The following is a 23260-nucleotide window of genomic DNA, read 5'->3' on the forward strand; positions in this document are numbered from 1 at the left end:
GAAGAACATTTACTTCAAAGATGCAATTCTGACTGTCTAACAAGCTTAGACACTTCAAAGCATTTTCTCTATCAGACAGACTTCTGACACCACTAGCAGAGATTATTGAGAAAGATAATCTTGGATGTATTGTCTTTCATACTTTATTATATGTACCCCCAGGAATTAGAGGGGTCATTTGATACTTCTGGAACACTGAGCAAATTTTTTTTCTTTTTTTAAAGAAAAAAGTGAGGCAGATTTCTATGATACTGAAAATTCAGCCCTCACTGAGACTGCTTGACTATTGTAATCTGGTTTTAGTGGCTATGTGGTTAACTTTTGCATAGTTTTCATACTAAAAGGTCTCTTCATTTCTTTGCATGTGAGAAATTTTCAGAGAAATTTTCACAGGGATGGTAGTAATTTAATAATTACTGTTAATTATTAAATATGGCTTCTGTCATAATTACTATTGTGTTGGCATTTGTATTGATGGGGTAAAAAATAACAGTAGGGCCGGGTGCTGGTAGCTCACGCCTGTAATCCTAGCTACTCAGGAGGCAGAGATCTGAGGATCACGGTTCAAAGCCAGCCTGGGCAAGGAAAGTCTGTGAAACTCTTATCTCCAATAAACCACTAGAAACCCAGAAGTGGTGCTGTGGCTCAAGCGGTAGAGCGCTCACCTTGAGCTGAAGAGCTGAGGATAGTGCCCAAGCCCAGAGTTCAAGCCCCACCACTGACCAAAAAACAAAAACAAACCAAAAAAATAACAGTAGGCAAAACTGCTGTTTGTAACCAAGGAACCAAAGCCAAAACACCAGACTAACTGTATAGCAATTATTGTATTTTTCACTACCACATATTCTCAATAAAAAAATTGCCAGGTGAAAGTGATGAATGGTAAGAATATTATTAGACCACCCTTATATACTTTCTACTGCATTCCATGAACAAATGAGAAGGCTACACAATAGTACCTCTACTGTGTTCTGAATTATAGTGGTTGCTGAGATGTCAATGCACCTGTTGGAGTATGAGCCAACTTCCCCTATTTTCCAAGGAAATTGAGTTTATTTGGAAAGACTGACATATGATACCTGTTCAGACTACATTATGTTTTGAGTATTTTCACAAAAATGAGTGCGGTGAATCTATCACTCCAAGGGTGACAAAAAATAAAATTTACATATTAAGATGAAAACTCAAGTTCTTGAAAACTTGCATTTGCCACTGTGGACCTGACAGCTTCCCACAATTTAGAAGAATTTTCTGTTGAAAATGTTGATATTAACAAATGTGGATACTTTTGCATTCTATTTTTTTAGATATGCCACGCTTTTGAAAATCTGCATAATTGGAATTTTAAAAAATAATCAATTCATATTATGAATCATTCATTAGTAAAATCCATTTAATGTTTAAGAAAGAACAATGGAATATGAAAAGTTCATTGAAATTTCAGATTCTACACTGAAACAAATCTTTAATATTCAGACAAATATCTGTAGATGTTTAATGTAGTTTATATTTTAATGTAATACCAAAAAAGAAAATTCATAATTATATCAAGAGTTTACTAAGAATTCCCTCTAGTTGGTGTGATGGTGCTCACCTGTAATTTCAGCACTTATAAGTCTGAAACAAGATCCAAAGTTCTATCTCAGCCTGAGCTACTAAGCAAATTCAAGGCTATTATGGACTGAGATTCTGCCTCAGAAAAACATAACATAACACTCCTTTCACTTCCAAATACATATATCTCTGTGTGACTAGACATACTTTATATACTTTTAACCAAAGTGATGTTTTAAAATAGAATACAAAACAGGTATTAAGCTAGATAGAACAAGGATTTACAAAAACATTAAAAAGGAACATAAATTTACAAAAATTTTAAAGAAGTAGCTAATTTTCATGATATATAATACTGTGTAGTCTTCTCTGATCTGTGATTTCTCTTTTCCACAGTATCAGTTTTACCTGTGGTCCCCACTATATTCTAAATATACTGTCTTTTCTTTTCTTTCTTCCTTTTTTTTTTTTTTGGCCAGTCCTGGGGCTTGAACTCAGGGGTTGGGCACTGTCCCTGAGCTTCTTTTGCTAAAAGTCAGCACTCTACCACACTCAAGCTATAGCTCCACTTCCAGTGTTTTCTGTTTATGTGGTACTGAGGAACTGAACTCAGGGCTTCATGCCTGCTATGCAAGTACTCTACTACTAAGCCACATTCCCAGCCCTAAATATACTGTCTTAATTATTTTGAGAGAAAGATATCACAACATTCATGTAATGTTCATTATATTATGTTATAATTGTCCTATTTTGTTTCTAGATGTTATTGTTAATCTCTTACTGTGTATACTTTATAAATTAAATGTTATCATAAGTACGTTAATGTAGAAATAACAGTATATGTAGCAGTTATTTATATCTGTAACTTCAATGCTTGAATATATCCCAATGATTAGAAAGGGACTACCAAATACATAATATTTTTATGTATAAGTTATAGAAAATAAAACTTTACTATATAAAAATGAATTCATAAATGTTTTTCAAATTCCAAGTCATATGTTACCAAATTAATTTTGGCTGTTATAACTCAGCATCAACAAAAGACCTTTAGGGTCATCAACTTCAACAAGAGGTCCTAGGAACAAAATGTTTATGATTGATTGCTTTCCCATGAAAAGCTTATGGAGCTGCATTTCTTTGCAGGTTTCCCCCACCCCTAAGAATATATATCTCATAAAATGATTCACTACAGAAGAGGATCCATTTGGAGTAAGTTTGAAAATGTATTGGCTGCCATTCCTGAACAGCTACAGGAATCTGATGGGGACTCAGAGACCTTTAAATATATCCATTTTAACCACAGCATGCTAACCTGCTGTACATATTCTACAGTCGGTGTTTCCCATGCTACCTCAGAAAGATAGTGATTGTAATATATAGGACATATGACCTTGCAGAAGGGACACTGGATATTGGAAGTTCACTGAGATTTACCTTCAAGCCGAACCACAAGGGGCACTTTGAGTTCTAGCTCGCGGCAGGCCTTAGTGATCCCATTGGCAACGATGGCACAGTTGACAATACCACCAAAAATATTGACAAGAATGGCTTCAACCTGAAATCAACAATAGGAAATTGTCGATCAAAATGTTGGCAGCTAAGAGTCTGAAAGATAACTGAAGGCAATAAATGAGAAAATTAAAGACTTTTAACAATTTTTATATGAACATAAAACTGAATAAAAATAAGAGCATGTTAGGAAAGTTAAAATTTAGTAATGAATAAATAACAATATAAGACATTGCATATTAATCTATCAATAACCCTTTAGAACTCAAATTCAATTACTGTTCATTTATCTAATGTATGCTGCTTTCTGCATTTTTAAAATATTGTTATCTGGAACTGGTATTTATTTCTTGTGAATAATGCCATTTAAAATTTGATGCACTTATAAGCCTTTTGTCCATAATGTCACTTAAATTTCCTTATTTGTTTCAGTACCTGATGCAATAGTTCAAAATTTAAAAAGTTATCATTTGTTGCTCTGTATAAATAGGCTAGGATTCCAACAGTTCTTTGATATGCTAAGGGTACATTCTTAAAAAACAGGAATAATCTGATTATCTTAGACAAAAAACCTATTTGATTAAAAGCATCATCCCCAAATAAAGATATGGCTCATATCATAGTAAAGATATAAAGAAAGTCAAGCTACTGACTGAAATTTGTCAGAAATGTACATTTAAACCCAGCACGCTAACTTCTTTGTACATATTCCATATTCAAAACCATGTTAGCCCCAAAAACTTGTACTTGTCTTGACTTGATAAATAGGTATAAGAAAATCCCGTATAATTAACATAAAGAATAAGATAATGAAGACAATTCATTACCTAGATTAATTGATAACACCCACAGAAAACAGCTATTCATCAAGCTCAAGGCATCAAAGTTTCAACAATAGAATCACAATTAAGCTACGCTGCACTAATTGCGAAGTATATATGTATGTGTTGCATGCCATTTTTAGATGGTGTTGTTTCAATGTGCTAAAATAACTATAAACAGCACGAGAAATTGTTAGACTTGAAGAGCACTTAACTGTTCAGAAAATGCTATTACATTTCTTCTCGTTCTTTATTCTGATCCTTTCCAGAACCCTAGTCTTTCAAATGGGTCTGAACCTCTAATGGAAGAAACCTTTGGGACTCATGACCTCATAGCCAACATGCAGCAATGGTAAGCTCTCTAGACTGACTGTTGGTTGTTCATCCATGCTGATTGACTGCTAAGCCAGGATCCTGGTATGCTCTGTAATCTCTCTCCAACATGGTTTCTCATCTGCAGAATGAGAAACAGTCCCTATCTTAGAAGGTTTTTAAAAGGCCTAAGGAAGATGACACAAGTAAAATGGTTAGAGAGTAAATTTAAATGTACTTAATGGATATTTATATGTGAATTTATTGAGTGGGTAGTGACAAAAGTGGGCAGGCTAAGTATACAGTAAGGAAGAAAACCTCTTCCAGAAAACTGCAACCATGATGAAGTAGAATATAACAGAAACACAAACGTACTATGTTTAATAAAAAGGCAAGGTCTTAAAAATAAGCAAAATGAACAATATTTTTCAAGCCAGTTAGGAATTGGGACTACTTCCAAAAATGAAACCTCCCAATACCATTCACAGCAGGCCAACTGGTAAGCAGAAGTTTACTTCCTAATGGCAGCTATTAAATGCTGTTAGCATGGAGGTACAGTACAACAGTAGTTTCCAAGTAACAGTCAGGCAGAGGGGAACTTGCCAGAACAATAGAAGAAAAAACACAGCAATAATGACTCCACAGGGTTTGAGCTAGAAACAGGAGAATACTGAGGCTAACTAAGGTTTGTGAAAGAGAACTATGCTTTCCAGGAAGGCCCCCACTGGTGCTCCTACAACTCTACAAAGTTCCAAGTGCACAGTTTTTAAGGGCAAGTTCAGATGTCAACTTCTCATGGACACTTGCCTTTCTCATTAAGTTAGAAGGAGTTAGGAGTTACTATGTTTAATCTATCTAAAACTGTGTGACTGCTCTGAAAGTAGTTATACTATACACAGACATGGGAATATACCTAACCTGGCGGGGGGAGGGGAGGGGGAGGAAGGGAAGAGGGTGAGGAGAATGAACATGCCTGGGACCCTGGGACTGACTTCTGCTACCAGGGTGAGTTTCCTGGGGAAGCATCAAATACAACCTGTGGTTCTGGAGTTGCCTCATGGGTGTTAGTTCCCATGAGCCTCTCAGGGAGACTCTTTCTCTGTAAGATATTAAATACAGTATATCACTGTGTTTAATGAGACTCTAATATTAAAAATAGATGTTCTTCATACAATAACTTGTACCTAAAGGTCAGTTAACCACTTGGGCTGGTGGTGAATTCACAGATCTTAGGGAGAAGGGAGCAAACAGGATGACCACAGAACTGACATCCACCATAGCTCATGGAGGAACTAACAGGTTGAAGGAGAAAGTAACCTGAGGTGTAGCAGGGAGTAGAATGTACCCTTAGAGCCCCAGGATGAGAAAGCAGCACTCTTAGCATACTCCTTCCATTTCCAGAGCTGGGTGAAGGCAACATTTGACAGTAGTTTCCCTGAGAAGCAGTGTGTGCATGTTAGGACAGTGATATAGGGACAAAGAGAAGACTGCATGTGAAAAAGAGTGAGAAATATAAAGCAACCATGTGCAAAGGAGAGAGAGAGAGGGGGAGAAAGAGAGAGAGAGCAACAGAGAGAAAGATCACAAGTGCAGAGTGTAGTGGTACACACCTGCAATCCAAGCACTTTAGATCATAAGTTTGAAATCAGCCTGGATCTCACTGTGAGACCCTGTGTCCAACAACATGGAAGGGAAAGAGAATAAGAAGGAAAGGGAGGGAAAGAGAAGGAGAAAGAGGAGATAGAGGAAAAATGTAAGTGTGGTAGCAACATAAAACAAGCTGTGATAAAGGAGGAGAGATGGACTAGCAAGGCAGGATTTCTGTAAGAGTAACACAGGCTGCTTGGTCAGGAGGGTGGGACTGCTCCAGCCCCACAGGGCCCTGCCCCACAGGGACAGGAAAAACACCTCTAGAGTAGTGGGAAACCCTCCCTCCCCCAATGAGAGAGCTGCCACCTGCCTTCTCTCCCACTATGCAGTAATTTGCTGCAAGCATGCATTAATGAAAATCTGATTTAAGGCTTCACTCTGGGCCAATTTCTATAATTAACTATTATCATTTTCAATCTCAAACTGAGAATAAAATTAAGACAGTTTAAAAATGAAAGCCTTATGACATTATCATCATTATTATTTAGCATTTATAAAGCATGTCAGATATTCGGTGTATGTCTCACATGGCCATTCATTTTTAAAACCACTAACTGCTGTTCCCTTCTCATACCAAGAGCAACTTTTAATTGTTGTTTTGTTTTGTTTTTCTCTGGCAAGGAGAATGATGAGGGAGCAGTGCTAGATCTGTGTAAGTGCTCCAAGATGCTCCCAGAAGCTCTCTGAGTGCTTTTAAGACAGAAGCTTTTTCGATTTCTCAGGCGAGAATTATAAGGGTTGCTATTTACTGTTTCACAAAAGTAAAGATCATCTAATGGGGCAGTTAAGGTGCCAGTTTCAGATCCAGGTCCCCAAGTCCCAGATAGCTGCTTCTGCACTGAGTCTGTGGCAACCCATGATAGCTGTGCAGGTGGTTGGGCTGCCCAAACACAGGTTTCTCAAATGTTCCCACATGTTTGGCTTTGCAACACATGTTAGCTCCAAATTTCAGTCCACAACTAAGGGTAAAGAATGAACTGCAAAATGAATAAAGTTACAGCCTTTGCTACTTGTCAAGCCCCTCTTAGCCCCAAATAAACAAAGCAACAAAAACCAATACTAAAAAGCCTTTTGTTGCAGCACAGATCCTTTGATATATCTGATGAATAGAAGGACCCCATTCAGATAAATTCATTCACATGATGTGGCTTCATGTTAGGTGAATTCCACCACAGAGGTGGATTCAGACAAATAATGAAAAGGTGGGGCCTATAGCACATGTACATAGGAGCATGAGTTTCAAGGGAGCCAATAATTTGTGTAAGTTTAAGTTGAATATGTATTCTTCAGGAAAATGTCTACAACTAAGAATCAACAAAATAACAATCACAAAACTATATATATATATATATATATATATATATATATATTATATTGCAGTTTTCTCAGTTGTATTCTTGTTGTTATATGTATTGGTACCAGTGTCATATGAGATTGGTATCATTTTCATCCACGTTTAACAAATAAGGAAAGTGAGATTATCAAAAATAAGAGGAGGTGTCAGCTTATCTACTATCAAATGCTCTTCAGAGCAGTAAACCAGAGGCCCGACAATACTGGGTATACTTTGCATTATCTCATTTACTACTATAGCTCACTTATCCTTAAGCATGTGAGGTACATGCTACCTATCCCATTTGGTAGATGAGAAAACAGACGCAAGTAATCAAACAAAACAAAACTTAAAAACAAAAAACATCTTGTGCCACATTATGCAGACAGCATGTTGTCGGGTTCAAAAATTCAATCCTTTTTCTTTAATATTGTCAGTTCCCTTTCATTAAATGCAAACACTGTCAGACTGCTCAACACAAATATTCAGTATACAATACTCAGTATATACTCTTGAGGACCTACACTGAGCTAGGCACACTGAACCACTGAATGTGCTCGGTATCTAGAGTGGCAAGAAAGATGGTAAAACTGGCAAGAAAAAAAAAGCTCCACATCTGCATCTGATACGACAAACAGGTACAGCACAAGACTCACATTAAATTAGGTGCTTAGAGTGGGCCTCTTGTATGAAGAGACATTTAAGTGATGGTCTGCACAAGATCTCAGCCAATAAATCAAAAGTCTGAAGAACTGTCAGGAAGAGGAAGAGGCCACATAGATTAAGAGGCGGGGAAGAGAATCTCAAGATTCAAAGGAAAAGGCCAAGGGACAGAACAGAGCCAATGTCTCTGAAAATCTGGAATAATATCAAATGCTAGGCATGAGTGATAGAGTGAAAAGGACTCCCCAGGGGCCAAGTAATGCCAGGTAATGGGGGTGAGCTTTGAGAGGATTGTGGCTTCAGACCCTACACAGCCTGTAGAGAAGCCAGGCGAGGAAAGAACCTTTATTCAATACACATAGTATATTTACATTAACCATGTAAGCTAAGACTATTGCCTCCACTTTATAGACATAGGCTCAGAGTTCAGGGTGGTTAACACTGAACTCTAGTTCTAGCTCAAACCAATGTCTGCTTTACCATAAGTACCATGTGCAGGGCAGTCTGGAACAGGTAGACAGTCTTACCGGAGGCAGCTAGTGATTTACACCAGATCTGTTGCCTTTCGGTTAAGGGCCAGTCAATAAATTTTCAGGACTTTGTGATTCAGGCTGTCACAACTACACAACATTTTTTGTTGCAGTACCTATGTAGTCGCAGACAGTATGTCAATGTAGGAGTGTAGATATGTTAAAAAAAATTGTATTTACAAAAACAACCATGATGCCAGTTTGGTCTACAGATTGGCTACCTCCTGAGATAGGTATGATTTGGTTTTGCTATCTTTAAATTCATTTTAAGAGCAATACCATTTCTTCATTTAATATTTCTGTCATGGTACTCTTCAGACCCTAAGTTGTCTTTGCTAAATCATTTTTCTGCACTCAGTGACAACACTTAGGACTGTTACATAAACTTGCCCATTCCAATGCTAATGCTATTATTTCACAGAAAAAAAAGTCTGCACCTTTTCTAAGTCTACAAAACCGTTGCTTTATTTTCTTTGCATCTCTGATATTAGAAGTAAATTAACAGAAACCCTGCCAGAGGACAACCATTTTACCATGGTTACACAAATAGTTAAGTACTATGTTGCATTAAATATACTATAACATATACATGCAGCACAGCAAGGCAGTGATGAGGTTTGTCTCTGCATATTCCAATTTGGCATGCTAATTTAGTCCCACTGCAGTAAGCATCAGGCTGATAAAAATCAATCAAGTATGTTTGCATTAGTCAAGATAAGGACTGCTGCTGTTTTTTTCTTCATTTTTTAACCACGAGTTATTTTAATTCTGAACAGTGTTGCTCTTGTTTAAGCATCTGTTTTCTCTCTTTTGTTGTTGTTTTTATTTTCCTGCTGAATTCTAATCATGTCTTTTAATCCACTGGCAACCAACGAAAGAAAATAAATGGTGAAGGAAATTAGATGTAGCTTAGATAATTGATGTTTGTATGCCTGGCTTTAATAAAAACACTCTGTGCAAAAATACTCTGCTAAATTAGAGAGAAGTCTGAACGGATTCAGTCAATAAGGAAGTGATTCAGGTGAGGAATTCAATCTCAGGCTTTGTTGTAATCGTACAAATAAACCGTCAGTTCAGTTCAATTGGGACCAGATTTCCCTTTTGCTGGAATCTGAAGGAGCTGCTCAGGTTTGCTCTTATCTCTTTGGTTTAGACCTGAAGTCTGAAAGTGCAGCCACCCTTTCATATCACGAGGGACTGGTTTCAGGCTCTTCTCCATGGCCCTTGCTCTGGCAGGTATCACTCTCCATAGCTGTAAGTCATGGATATAAGATGGCACATTGCATATTCCTATCCATGTCCTCCTGTACATTTTAAATCATCTCTAGATTATCTAAAATACCTCATTCACTGTAAATGCCATGCACAGTTGCATACAATATAGTTGCACTAAAAGCAAGGGAAAAAAAGTCTATACATATTCAGTAGGAGAAATTTATTTTTCAAATATTTTCATTCTGAAGGTGGCTCAAATCACAGATAGGTAGCTTTCAAAGTAAGGACCAGGTGCATATATGTACACACACACACACACACACACACACATACATACACTCTCTCATTTATCTATTTAGTACAAATTCAACTGCTAGAATTCTTACGTTAAAGCAACTGGTATAGTCCAAAAAACAGCTATTAATGTCATATAAAAATATTTCTTGAAAAATTCTAAATCTACTCCCTTCTGCCATTTAAATTTCCTTTTAAGAGCTTCTTCCACTGAGTCTACAAGCCAACCTGATAATATCAGAATGAAAAGGAATTATCTTAAATACCACCCGTAATACAAACAACTGGTGGTCCACATTCATCAATCAACGTAAGCCCAACCATTTTATTCTACCCTTGTTAGTAATAGCATGGAAATAACATCTGATGGATGAATCTGCTAGGAACAGTATTTTGACAAATGGCCAAATGTCCATTCAGCTTGACTTGTGAGAATGGACAGGGTGAACTTAGGGAAATGATTCTAATTTGTCTTTAATTTACCTATTCTCTTCTTCTATTCCTTACTTATTTTCTCATAAGAATAAGTAAAATCCCATAGAGGATTAAGATTTATTGAATGATAGGTCAGAGGAGTGGCTCAAGTGGTATAATATATGCAAGTACAAAGCCCTGAATTCAAATTTCTACTACCAGCTCTCTTAAACACACACACACACACACACTCTCTCTCTCTCTCTCTCTCTCTCTCTCTCTCTCTCTCTCTCTCATGCACATACACACACACTCTCATGCATATACACACACACATACACCATTTACTAAGTGTTGGTTGGTTTTCCTGGGTGCTAGGAAGCATGTACTACAACAAAGAAACGGAATCTGAACACTGGTGGCTCATGCCTGTAAGCATAGCTACTTAGACTGTGATCTGAGGGTCCTGGTTCCAAGCCAGCCTGAGCAGGAAAGTCAGCAGTAGAGTGCCGGCCTTGAGCAAAAAATCTAAGAGACATTGCTCATTCAGGCACCAAAACAAACAAATAAACTGTGACTCAAAAAGCTTACCTAACTTGTTTGAGGTCACATAGCTACTGGTAACAAAGTGAATTTTGAAGCAAGTCAGTGTTAGTTCCTCATCCCTATGCCTTTTCTACCCTGTCTTGCTGTTTCTCTGGCATTAATGGTTCCCACATTTAGTCAAGACCTTCCATCCTATTTTAGTCCTATTTTCATGGTTCAAGAATACAGTCCTAAATCCTAATTTCTGGCATCTAAATACTTCTGCTTTCAAATTTCTTTGCTTAACTAAAATGGATAAAGAAAAATTTTGTGGGTGGGCTATAGCCCCAAACGTCCCCTGCTTATTGACAAAAAACTGAGTGTGTGTGTTCCCCTAACTTTGGAGTGACATATGCATATTCAGGTAATTAGAAATTAAGATTTAGTCTGTCAATACCACCTCTCCTTTAGTGTCTTTTACTTTTATAAAGAAATACTTGGCAATACATAAATCTAATTCATAGCCATCACAATCACCAAATTCATTAACTATAAACGTTTAACTATAAATAAAAAGGTTTGAATGTAGAATCCCAGCACTATATGATCTAGATACCTTCCTGCTGATGGCTTATAGTGTGTTCTATGAAGCATTGGGCTTTAGAAATGCTCTATGAAGAAAATATCTTATGGTCAAGTAATTTGAATTATAACTTCTGTGAGATTTAGCAGACCATCTGTGTTTTAACTTGCAACACTCTAATTTAGTCATTTTGTGCAAAGAGTCAACTAGTTGGAAATCTGATCTCCAGATAGTTGTTATGAAAAGTGTTCAGGAGCTAGTGTATTTTTGGTTATGTGGCCCAGGGATCTACAGTCCTCTCTACAGAGATTCCACTGATTTCACTATGTAGATTAAATTTACACAATCTGCAAAAGGGAAAGCTTTCATAGCAAGTGATGTGGGTAGACCGAAGGAAGGACACAAGTGCTTCTTCAGTTGCCAGCAAAGTAGTTAAATTGGCTACAAACAGGATTTTCCATGGAAAGTAAAAAGTCTGAGGATAGAAATATTGGTTGAACTTAAGGCATTTACAGAAGACAAGAAACAGAATAGGCCAAAGGACAAGATCTGAGCGAACAACATAAACGTGTTTCCTATCTTTTACAGAAACATCCCATATTCATTTAATTGGAATCAGAACTATTTCCATGATTATAAAAGCTGATTGGACATTTAGAATAGCACATTCAACATACTTTTTGGAATATTATGTGCTTAAAATAGCCCTTAAAAACTACCATAACATATAATTTTGCCATAAAGGCTATCTAAAGCTATTTTAGTTTAGTTTAGTTTAGTTTACATAGAGTTTGGTTACAAACTCCCATCAATAAGCATTGTAGTGCTTAAAAGACCAGACATACAATTCTTACTTAGGAAATGAGCTATTAAAATTGGCTGTTGAGATAAGTATTTTGGTTACCAAACTGCCTTGCCAGTGTAAGACACTGTTTTCGAGGCAGGATACTCATTGCTCATTCTGCAGTGTCTACACATTACTTGCAGTGGAAATAAGTGTAGATAGAGTAAGGATATTTACTGGTACATTCTTTCTGAGCAGCATTTTGTCCAATCATCTCAAACTTATGTCATCTTGATGAATGTGAACATGTGTACTTCATCATCATTAGTTGGAGAGTTAATGTAGAGAACACCCATAAAATTGGCAACTTGGTGAAAGATCCATTTATTAATCTATAAACAGGATGTCTATCTGTCTATTTCTGAAGCATAATGGTTTCCACAGGGTAACTGCTCCAACAAAAAGGGGAAAATGCTTCTATGGGTGAGTTCTCCTCTTATTCATAACTGACATCTATTAAAAAAAAATCAGCTAAAGCCAGAGCCAAAACTTAGGACCACACAGATTCACACCACAAAGAAATGAAGATAAATTTAGTTAATAGCAAAACCCACTGTTTCTGTAAATAACAAGCTATTATAAAATGAAGGTGGGATTCTGTGACTCTTCATACATCTGTTCAAATAAACCTATTTAATGATTAGATTTTTGGGAAACAAAGATTCGTATCAAAACCCTAGAAGACAAACCACATGGCAGTAAAAATATAATTTTCCTGTTAAAATCTCAGCAACTTACAAGCTATTTCTTACAGATGAAATTTATGTTAAAGACACTGTATCAAGTAAAATAATTTAAAAAGCAAATACTTGTCATTTTATGTACAATAACTCATTAGTATATTTGTGAAGATTACCTCAGTAATAGATTTCTAATTCATTTCCTAAAATCCCTCCCAGTTTTCATTCCAGTAAAATTACCTCCAAGGCCAACCCTCATACATGGAATCTTAATTTGTGAAGCTTTCCCTGTTGCTACTATTCTTTATTACCCTAAATATAAATTCAGAGAAATTAAGAGAAAATCAATCAAACAACAAACAGCATGTAAGGAATGTAACCCATAAAAGCATTTATAATTACAAGATCAACATCCCATTTGAATTAGAGCTTCTTTGAAATGCCTGAGTAGGGCCGTGCCAGTTGCTTGTATTTAATATTAGGAAGAAAAGAATCCATAGAATTCATTCTACATTCATTTGTAGCATCATGTATCACTGTTACCACCTAGTATTCTCAGCTCTAGACAATATTCTAAAACTAGGGATACCATGTTTGACCATGATATAATCTGTTATGTGGAAGTCTGATTTATTTATTTAGCTGTTCAGCAAATGTCGGTATAGCATGTCTGATGTGAATTACAATTACATGGACAAACACTCTTCATAGCCTGCTGTGAATTCAATTTAAGAGAAATCTTTCTGCCTCAAAGTGTCTTAGTCACTGACTTGCCATATCTTCTCCTACGAATGATTGGTCAAAGTATTGCAGACGTCAGTAGAGCTCTCCATCCAAGTACTTTTAGGATATTCTATTCCCTGCAGCACATACTCAAGCAGTCATAAAAGGTCAATGCTTGGGGTTTTTTGGTACTGTAGATTTGTTTGGTTGGTCTCTTTCTAGGTCCTTTCCACTTTTTTCTATACTGTTCTTGGCCCTAAAGGGCTGGCTGTAGAGACCAGATGAGAAGTGTCCTTTCCCATTTAGTGTCTGAAGGAGGAGAACGAAGTCATGGACTTTATTCTGTAACTCCTTCTCAGTGAGGCTACAGTGAAGATTGGCCCCTTCAAAGAATAAAGCATCTTTCTCTTCTGGCCAAGTAACTTAGTAACCTACCTCCTTCTCTGTTTTGCTCAGTGGTGTTAAGAGATCCTTAGTTTAGCCCTAGATTCCTTCACTCACACCATCTGCAATTTCTTCTTATATGAACTCTCTCCCATATACCAAGAGTTGAATGAGTCTTTATTTCCCATTGAGCCTAAGTGACAATGTATTTTTTCTATCCAGTCTGCCTTGAATCTGTGAAGTCTAAACCTAAACAAAATTGATTTTTGTTTAGTTTTACCCTCTGTAACAAAGCCAGCATTATAAGTCACACAATAAAAGTCTGAAAATTCTAGGACAAGCCATTAAAATGAGCATTCTCAAGTACTTTTCTTTCTCTAGTTCTTTGTGGGAGAAGGCTAATGCCCAATAGTCTGAAATTAACTGCTCATTAACTGACTGGATATATACCCATGTTAAAAACAGAAAAAAGAAAACAAGCCAAGTGCTTTATTATCTTGGATCCTGTCCATTATAAATGACAGATGATAGCCTGTCAGGTGAAAATGAGCTTTGTAGCATAGGAATGGCTTCATTTGGCTTATTAACTGTAAACAAAAACTACCAAAGTCCCATCTAGAAGGTAACTTGACAACTTTATTTCAGCATAGTGAAAGATAGGCTCAGTAAGTCTAAACCTCTGTGTGGTTTTCCAGTCTGCCACTGAAGGATCCCAGGTAACATGGCCAAGACAAACCTGAGACGTTTAGTGAGTAAAAATGTGGGTCTATGGCACTGAACAAAAAAATGATGTTTAAATTCCATTGATTCAGCTGAAAATCGTCACCTCACATTATCTCAAAAGCCTTGTTACTGTGTTTTATTAAATAAGTTACGTCACTGAGCTCTTATTTTATATTTTTATTATTTTTAAATAGTTGTTAGAAGGGGTTTCAAACTAATGTCCAATTAATATTTGAAAGCTTTCATTATTCAATTACAAGATATATTTAAAGGGAATATTTATAGGATGTTTGATGAGTAAAATCATAGGGAAGGTAACAGAGGCTCTTACATTCTAAAACTTCCATGTGGCTTTTGAAAGATCTGTATACACAGCACAAGTTCAATGGTTTCAATATAGTTTGTCCCCTCAAAAACTCATGCTGCAATCTGTGAAGAGGTGACTTGAGTCATGAGGGCTCTGCTTAATGAATGTATCACTCCACACCAGATTACACAGGATTGAGAGAATATTTGGTTATAGAAGCAAACTCTAACTATTTTGCTGTCTTGCTGTGAGGCTCTCTGCCATGGTATGATGCAAAGAGACTAGAAGACAAATGCTGGCATCATAGCATCATGCTCCTGGATTTTCTGGCTTCTAGAGTCAGGAGCCAGGACAGAACTCTATTCGTTGTAACTCACCCAGTCTCAGTAACTCTGTGGTAGCAACTCCACATGAACCAACACAAAAGCATTTGTTCCCTGATATGTTCGAGGTTCCTTTTCTCTTCCCCACCCTTATTCTCTGAAACATTTCAACAATAACAAAAAAATCCATGTTTACAGAAACCTACCTCACCCTAAACTCATCATACATGCCCCTCAGTATGGACTTATTTCATGAACATGTATCTTCTTACATACATGCTAGTCTAAAAGCCATTCTTGATTCTATTTAATGCTTGTTTTGTGTCTTGGCAAAACAGAAGTCCATTGGATTGACAGATTTTTTAAAAAAATAAAAATGCCTTTTAGTGCTCCTTCTAATTTCATTTTATTTTTAAGATTATCCTGAGTATCATGTCCAATTTGCTACCCCAGAAACCATGTGATAGTTTTCTAAGTTGCTCACGGATAGCTTAATTCACCTCCAATCTTATTTGCGATTGACTAGGTGACAATTCCTGTGATGCCCATTTGTAACACACAGTGTAATTGGTAGATAGTTCTTTCATACTGTCTCATCCAGCTATACTCTAAAGTTCTAGTCAGCAATCTGGGAGGACTGTCACCTCTGGATAGCTAGATCCTTGAATGGGAATTCCATTTCAGTTCATGCTACACTTCCAAAGACTTTCCTTATAGATGTATTTGTTTGGCTCCTTCTATGGGAGATTACACTAACTGAATTGTACAATGCTTATCTTTAATCAAAGTAGGGTTTCAAAATTAGATCCCTCAAGGGCCATGCAGGTAAAGAGGTCTTGGAACAAGACAATAAACTGACAAGCCAGAGATAATTTCCTTTTTCAAAGAAGCAGCTGCTGTTATAATCCACCCAATTGTTGCCATGGGAATATGGACACTGTATGCCAAACCTTTCCATTTTTCCAAAGCCAGAAATGTGGATTAAGCACTGAATTTACTAGGTAGAACATACCTGAGAGCTACAGCTGTCACCAGGCTTAATGTCTTTGGCTCTTAGTCTCATCAAAAGTATCAACATCTTTAAGGTTATCTTCTAAGCTGGTATATGTCTGTCATAATGCTGCTAACTCCCTCTCTAGTATTCTAATTTATTTCTGCATCAAAGGATTTGAAAATCTCTGTATGGAATAAAATAGATATATTTTTGTGGAAAATAACTCCACATGGGAATGAAGGAATGTGGAATGGGCTATAAAGAGAGAAAAGCCAATCAAACTTAGGGAGATGATCCAAGTAGGATTTCTTAGGCAAGAGAAGAAAACAACAAAAAGTTACAGAACCTGAATCCATATACTAAAATAATACTAATGAAAAAATAGTAATTAATACTCATCACTTATTAGATGACAACCATTTTTCTAAGTATTTTATATATGTTAATTTACATGCTACAGACAAGGAATTGCTTTCCATATTTTACAGAAAGCGTATAGTACAAATACATTGAGTGAATTCCTCATAGTTACATTCTGTGTTCCAGAGCAACCACACTATACTGTCTTGGTCTATACTCCTTCATTGTTAACCACTTTTAGTCATCCCACTGGAGTAATTTGGCTCCAGTCATTGGCATAACATAAAATATCCTTTTAATCCATTCAAATCTTTAAACCTAGGACACAGTTTCCTATGAAGGGCTCCTTTTGTGGTAGTTTTACACTTATCCACGAATTCCTAATGGCTCTCCTTTCCAGATACAGAGTTTAATTTTCCTCATGTAGAGCCAGAGTCGCTTTAGTGATCCACTTTTCATGAGCATGATATAGTCAAAGGTTACATAGGTCCTGGAGCTTTATACACTTTCTCAATGGCTCACCCTGAGGAAAGACAACTGCCATATTAAAAAGATACAGAAGACTTCTATTTAGGCAGGAACTGAAACTTCCTCCAAGTGCCATTAAGTCATCCTAGAAATGGATCCTTGTGCCCCAACAGTTTATGTCTGCAGATGACAGTAAACAAGGCTTACTACTCGATTGACCCTCCCACCCCAGGACCCTAAGCAGAACCAACTTATAAAAGAAAATCAGATCCCATTTGTCATGAAATTCAAGACTTGTTGAATAAAATGCTTTAAATTAAAAGGTTAGGTGTCTCTTTCAGCAGAATATAGTTAGCACCTGAAATTACAGCAGATGGCAAAAAAAAAAACAACCATGAAGTTACATTTATGTTTTACTACTGCACATCAAAATTGGAACTAATCTTTTGTGATACTAATATATTCTAAAATGGAAGCACTGGGGATTGACATAAATTTGTAACAGAATGTTTTTCTTAAATTTTGTATGTGAAAGCATTCTACTGGATGATACTTTGAACATGGTAGTTTTCTTTTTCTGACAATCATACATAGGAAAGATAAGAGGGTTTAGTCCTATTAATAACTTATTTCTCTAAGAAGAGTAACTTGAAATAATTTCTAAAGCGATCTGCTACATATGCCTTGTGTTTTCAAGCACAGTATGTACTCCATGAGTAATATCAGATTAGCATCATAATTTCATCGCTAAAAACTGCAGGAAATAATCTAAAGTTGTTAAGCACACTGACAAGCAAATATAGAACTATTTGCATGAAGTTTAATTAACGGCATGATAAACTTTATTTCACACCTCTGACAATTCTGATTGTAGTATTTAATAGATTTTTCAAGAAGTATTAAAATGTGGTACAGTATTACAATAAATGAATTAAGGCAATATCAATATGAAATATAATTGTGACAGGTATCCACTAGAGGCCAGTGTAAATCAGAGAAGGAATTTATAATCACTCCCCATGGAAAAACCAACATTATTTCTTCCACTTAAAAGTGAAGCTGTTGTGAATTGCAGGGGGAAAAATGATGAAGAAAGCTTTTTTGATTCTCTGAAGAAGTGTCAAAAGATAAGAAAGGAGTTGAAAAAGGATGAGTCATGAAAAACAGGAGCAAAGAGAATTCTTGCCTTAAAAAATAATACTACCATATACTGTTTGATGTTCCACCAACGTAGGCGTAAAATTTCAGGATACTTGGTATAATAAGCAACTCATTGACATTTGATAATATATTAGAAACAACAGATCTAGAATACCTAGAAAGTGTGCTGTAGTAATTTCATTTCACACCAGTCACCTCTGCTGCTTACCCAGACAATTTTCAGGGTTTTAAAAAGGAAGAGGAAAACTATACATTTGCAATTTCCTTCCCTGAAACAGTTCTGTTCATAACAAGTACCAAACAGTTCTTTCTCAAATACAGAATAATTCATACAAATTCACCTAGCACTACATACACACTACAAAATATATTCCTTAATAATGGTGTGACATGATGTTTATGGCTCTTTCTAACAAAAATCTGAACTAGCTTCTCAAAACTGAAAATAGAAAAATGGAAAATCGGATCTTTCTTCACTTCTTCTTATTCCTCCTGCTTCCCCTCCAACCCCACCATTTTGTTGTGTTAGAAAAAAAAAAAAAAGGAAACTTGATTCTTTAGTAAGGCCTACAGATAATACCTGGTAGGGTCCTGAATGCAATTTATTTTTTAAGAGCAGAGGCTGAACAATTAAACATAAGACCCAGAGATGTGTATGAGCTCCACTCTCCTCTGGCACTGAAAGGTGGTTCAGAATGAGGGTATGTCAAGGAGATTAATAGACAAGGAAATCTAAGCACTGCATAGACTACAGACATCACTGTGTAACATTTTTCAGAGAAGAAGCTCCCTCCTTTGCAAGAGGGCCCATTCCACTATTGAAGTTGTAAGTATTCAGAAGTTATTCTTTAATTTCTATACTGTGGGATCTCTTCTTATATACAATAAAATACTGATTGGTTCCCGAAGTCAGTTATAAAAATCACTAACTTTGAGAAGCTATAAAATTCTAACAATGACAAATTTCAAACTCTACTACAAAGCCATAGTAATCAAAACACCTTGGTACTGGAACGAGAACAGATCTCAGGACCAATAGAATAGAATTGAAAACCTAGAAATGAGCCTACAGACCTATAGTCATCTAATCTTCGATAAGGGAGCTAAAACAATAGAATGGAAGAAAGACAGCCTCTTCAGTAAATGGTGCTGGCAAAATCGGCTAACTACTTATAGAAAACTAAAGCTAGATCCTTATATATCACCCTGCACCAGAATCAACTTCAAATGGATCAAAGACCTCGGAGTTAAAACAGACACTCTGAAAACATTACAGGAAGGAATAGGAGAAACCCTAGGTCTCCTTGGAACAGGCCAAAATTTTCTTAATAGAGACCCAGAAACACAACAAATCAAAGAAAGGTTGGACAAATGGGAATGTATGAAATTGCAGAGCTTCTGCATGGCAAAGGACATAGCTAGCAAGATCAATAGAAAGCCCAAAGATTGGGAGAAGATCTTCACTAGCCAAACAACGGGCAAGGGTCTCATATCTAAAATATACCTGGAACTCAAAAAATTAAATCCCCCAACAACAAATCTTCAAAGAAACAATTGCCCAATAAATAAGTGGGCTAAAGACTTGAAGAGAAACTTCTCTGAAGAGGAAAGAAGGATGACCAATAGACACATGAAGAAATGCTCAACCTCTCTAGCTATAAATGAAATGTAAATCAAAACAAAATTGAGATTCCACCTCACCCCAGTTAGAATGGCTATAATCAAGAACTCTAATAACAACAGATGCTGGAGGGGATGTGGACAGAAGGGAACCTTACTGCATTATTGGTGGGAGTGTAAACTTGTTCAACCTCTTTTGAAAGTAGTATGGAGGTTCCTCAAAAGACTCCACATAGAGCTCCCCTATGACCCAGCGATCCCATGTTTGGGCATTTACCCAAATGATCACAAACAAGGCCATACTAGAGCTACCAGCACAATTATGTTTATTGCAGCATTATTTACCATAGCTAAGATATGGAACCAACCCAGATGCCCCTCAGTATATAAATGGATCAAGAAAATGTGGCATATATACACAATGGAATTCTATGCCTCCATCAGAAAGAATGACATTGCCCCATTTGTTAGGAAATGGAAAGACTTGGGAAAAATTATGTTAAGTGAAGTAAGCCAGGCCCAAAGAAACATAGGCCCTATGGTTTCCCTTATTTGCTATAACTAGTATATGTCTGAGACAAGCAGAAAAGGTCAGATAAGTTTAACCCCAAGACAAGTATTCAAATGTTTTTTCTTTCAGGCCATTGTTTCTAACATATTTATAAGATGATTTCTTTGTTGCTTTGTATGTCCCTCCCCCATGGTATAACCTCTGCTTTCATTGTATTTGACGTTGGTATAATTTGTGGAGGGGAATGGAAAAACAAATCGTTTAAATAGGGACACAGGTGGACCCATTGCAACAATGAGATGTACAAGTTGTTATGTGGAAAAACGAACTTTACAACGTTGGCTGGGGGGGATGGGACGGGATAGGAAGGGGAAACAAAGGAGGAGGCAACAATGCTTGATAAGAAATGTACTTACTATCTTGTCCATGTAATTGTAACTCCTCTGTATGGTATTTTCATAATAAAAAAATTCTATTTCTAATGAAATAGGCCAATGCTAACCTCTAAGTCAAAAGTGTTGGTCTATTACTTTCTATGTGTTAACAAGCATTAGAATTATTTAGATTGGGGGGGGGCTCATTTTATCTATCTTAAGATGGATAAATTGGATAACCATGCAGGGATAATTAATAAGATTAGAAAATTAAGGCAAATAATGAAGCCAATGTGAATATTCTTATGGCACGTAGTCATATAAATTAGTGTTATTATTGCTATGCAGTGTTTGCATGATAGATGTTATTTGATTCTTACCAAATTTCTATGAACTATGCCTTATCACAACATTTTTTTCTTAATGTATATGATTGCATAAAATAACATGTTTCCATATGACATTTTCACACACGTGTATAATGTGCTTAAATCCGAATTCTCCTCCTCCATTGCCCTCTTTTCTCTCTACTGCTCCTATTATGTTTCTTATGTGTTTCTCTTTTTAAATCTAGATCTTATATATATCTCATCATTTGTCTTTCTGAGTCTGGTTCATTTTACTTAATGTAATAATCTGAGTTCTATCAATTTTCCTCAAAAGCCATGCTTTTGTTCTTCTTTATGGCTGTTCGTTATCCCTGTACAAATACATTACATTTAAAAACTTCCATTCATCCCTTGATAGGTACTACACTGACTCCTTAACTTGGTCATGTTTATGACAGTAAACAAGGGTGTGCAGACCTCTTCATCATATGCTGCCTTTGATTCTTTCGGAGTAGTATTGCATGCTCCTATCACAGTTTCAGGTTTTTGAGGAACAACTATGCTGATTCCCATAGGGGTTCCATTAATTGACATTGTTGTATCGACTAACTTGAGCACTTTTAATATGCCCCTCCAAACAAATTTTAAGTGAAAGTAATTTTTTAAACTTTCAACTAAAGCACAATGGCTTTATCTTACAATGATGGAATACAGTAGCCCCATAGTCCACACAAAACCTGACACTTGGTGAGTGCTTCATGTTGGAGGAGGGATCCTGTCTGTAGTATGCTTGCACTCAGTGGAGAGAGGCAAGAGGATCATGAGTCAAGGTCAGCCTAGTCTATATAGCAAAACAGAAAAAAACAAAAATACCAAAGTCTCTTCAAATAAATGTCAGAATAATTTACAATGACTTCATTGAGGGAAACATCAAGATAGTACTAGATGGCAAGGATCATTTGATTGCTTCACAAAGATAACTGACTGGAAAGTTTTGGGGCTTGTGTAAAAGCTGTATGCTTTGACACAGAAAATAATCTCTAAATATTATTAACAAATACCACAGAAATCAAATTATGTGGAAATCCAGGATATGACATCCTAAATTCAAAAGAAAAGTGAAAAGTAGGGAAGGGAAGGTGCTGGAAAAAGAAGAATAGAATTTAATTTGAGGTGACTTATAATCAATGTATGGTCAAATATGCATTACAATGTGGGATCTCACCTAAAAATCATATGAGGTACTATATGGATACTATATATGGATACTATATTGTTTGTGATTTTCCTTTATACCAGTAGAATGTGCCTTAGGGATGGAGAGAAAGACAGTATTCTAGAAATATGTTTTCTAAACACAAATTTGACCATGTGTTAACCATATGTTGCAAGTCAAAATTCTCATCTCTGGCTTCAAGAGAGGCAATAGAATGACTGAAGAAGGAAGTGGTTGGGATGTTATTTGGAGCAAGGGAAGAAAACAATGAACTATTTCTTGTTACTGATTTAAAGAGGTTCTCATACAACCAATCACCTATAGACTTTTCCATCTTTTTTCTTGATCAATAAGGAAAAACACAAAGTTACCATCCCAACTTCTACTGTGACCCTACAATAAAATGTAGACATACGTGAAAAAGTCCTTTTTGTCCTCAGATTTCTAGAAAAGCTGAGAAAATGATATTAAACAAATAGATACATGTATATAGCATATATGTATGTATTGTTTTCATACACTCATTCATATACACATATTAACTGCAAGGAAAGTGCTCACTGTATTCTACCTAGACATAAGAAGAATCATGACAAACAATTTTTTCCTTTTCCACTGTATTAATTATGGTCTCTGCATTAGGCACATATTGTATGATAATACCTACAGCTCAGATAAACATGCAACGTTTAAGAATAATTGATATGTTGCTAAGGTAACAGGCATTACATTAAATACATTATATGTTTTACATCCACCTGAGAAGTACAGGTGTTGTCTCCAGAGGGCACAGAGGAGAGAAAGCTGCCAATTTCTAAGTAGGAACTTCAATCCAAG

General features: G+C 36.3%; 1 protein-coding gene across 1 annotated transcript in view; it reads right to left on the minus strand.

Moving 5' to 3' along the window:
• Nucleotides 1–23260, minus strand: part of Suclg2 (succinate-CoA ligase GDP-forming subunit beta) — a 247512-nt gene that overhangs the window by 15416 nt on the left and 208836 nt on the right. Inside the window, exon 10 of the mRNA XM_042679846.1 lies at nucleotides 2992–3112. Coding sequence (XP_042535780.1) covers nucleotides 2992–3112 — 121 coding nt within the window. The remainder of the gene's footprint in view (nucleotides 1–2991; nucleotides 3113–23260) is intronic.

The sequence above is a fragment of the Dipodomys spectabilis genome, unplaced genomic scaffold, assembly GCF_019054845.1.
Source record: "Dipodomys spectabilis isolate Male_0828 unplaced genomic scaffold, ASM1905484v1 ptg000054l, whole genome shotgun sequence".
NCBI lineage: Eukaryota > Metazoa > Chordata > Mammalia > Rodentia > Heteromyidae > Dipodomys > Dipodomys spectabilis.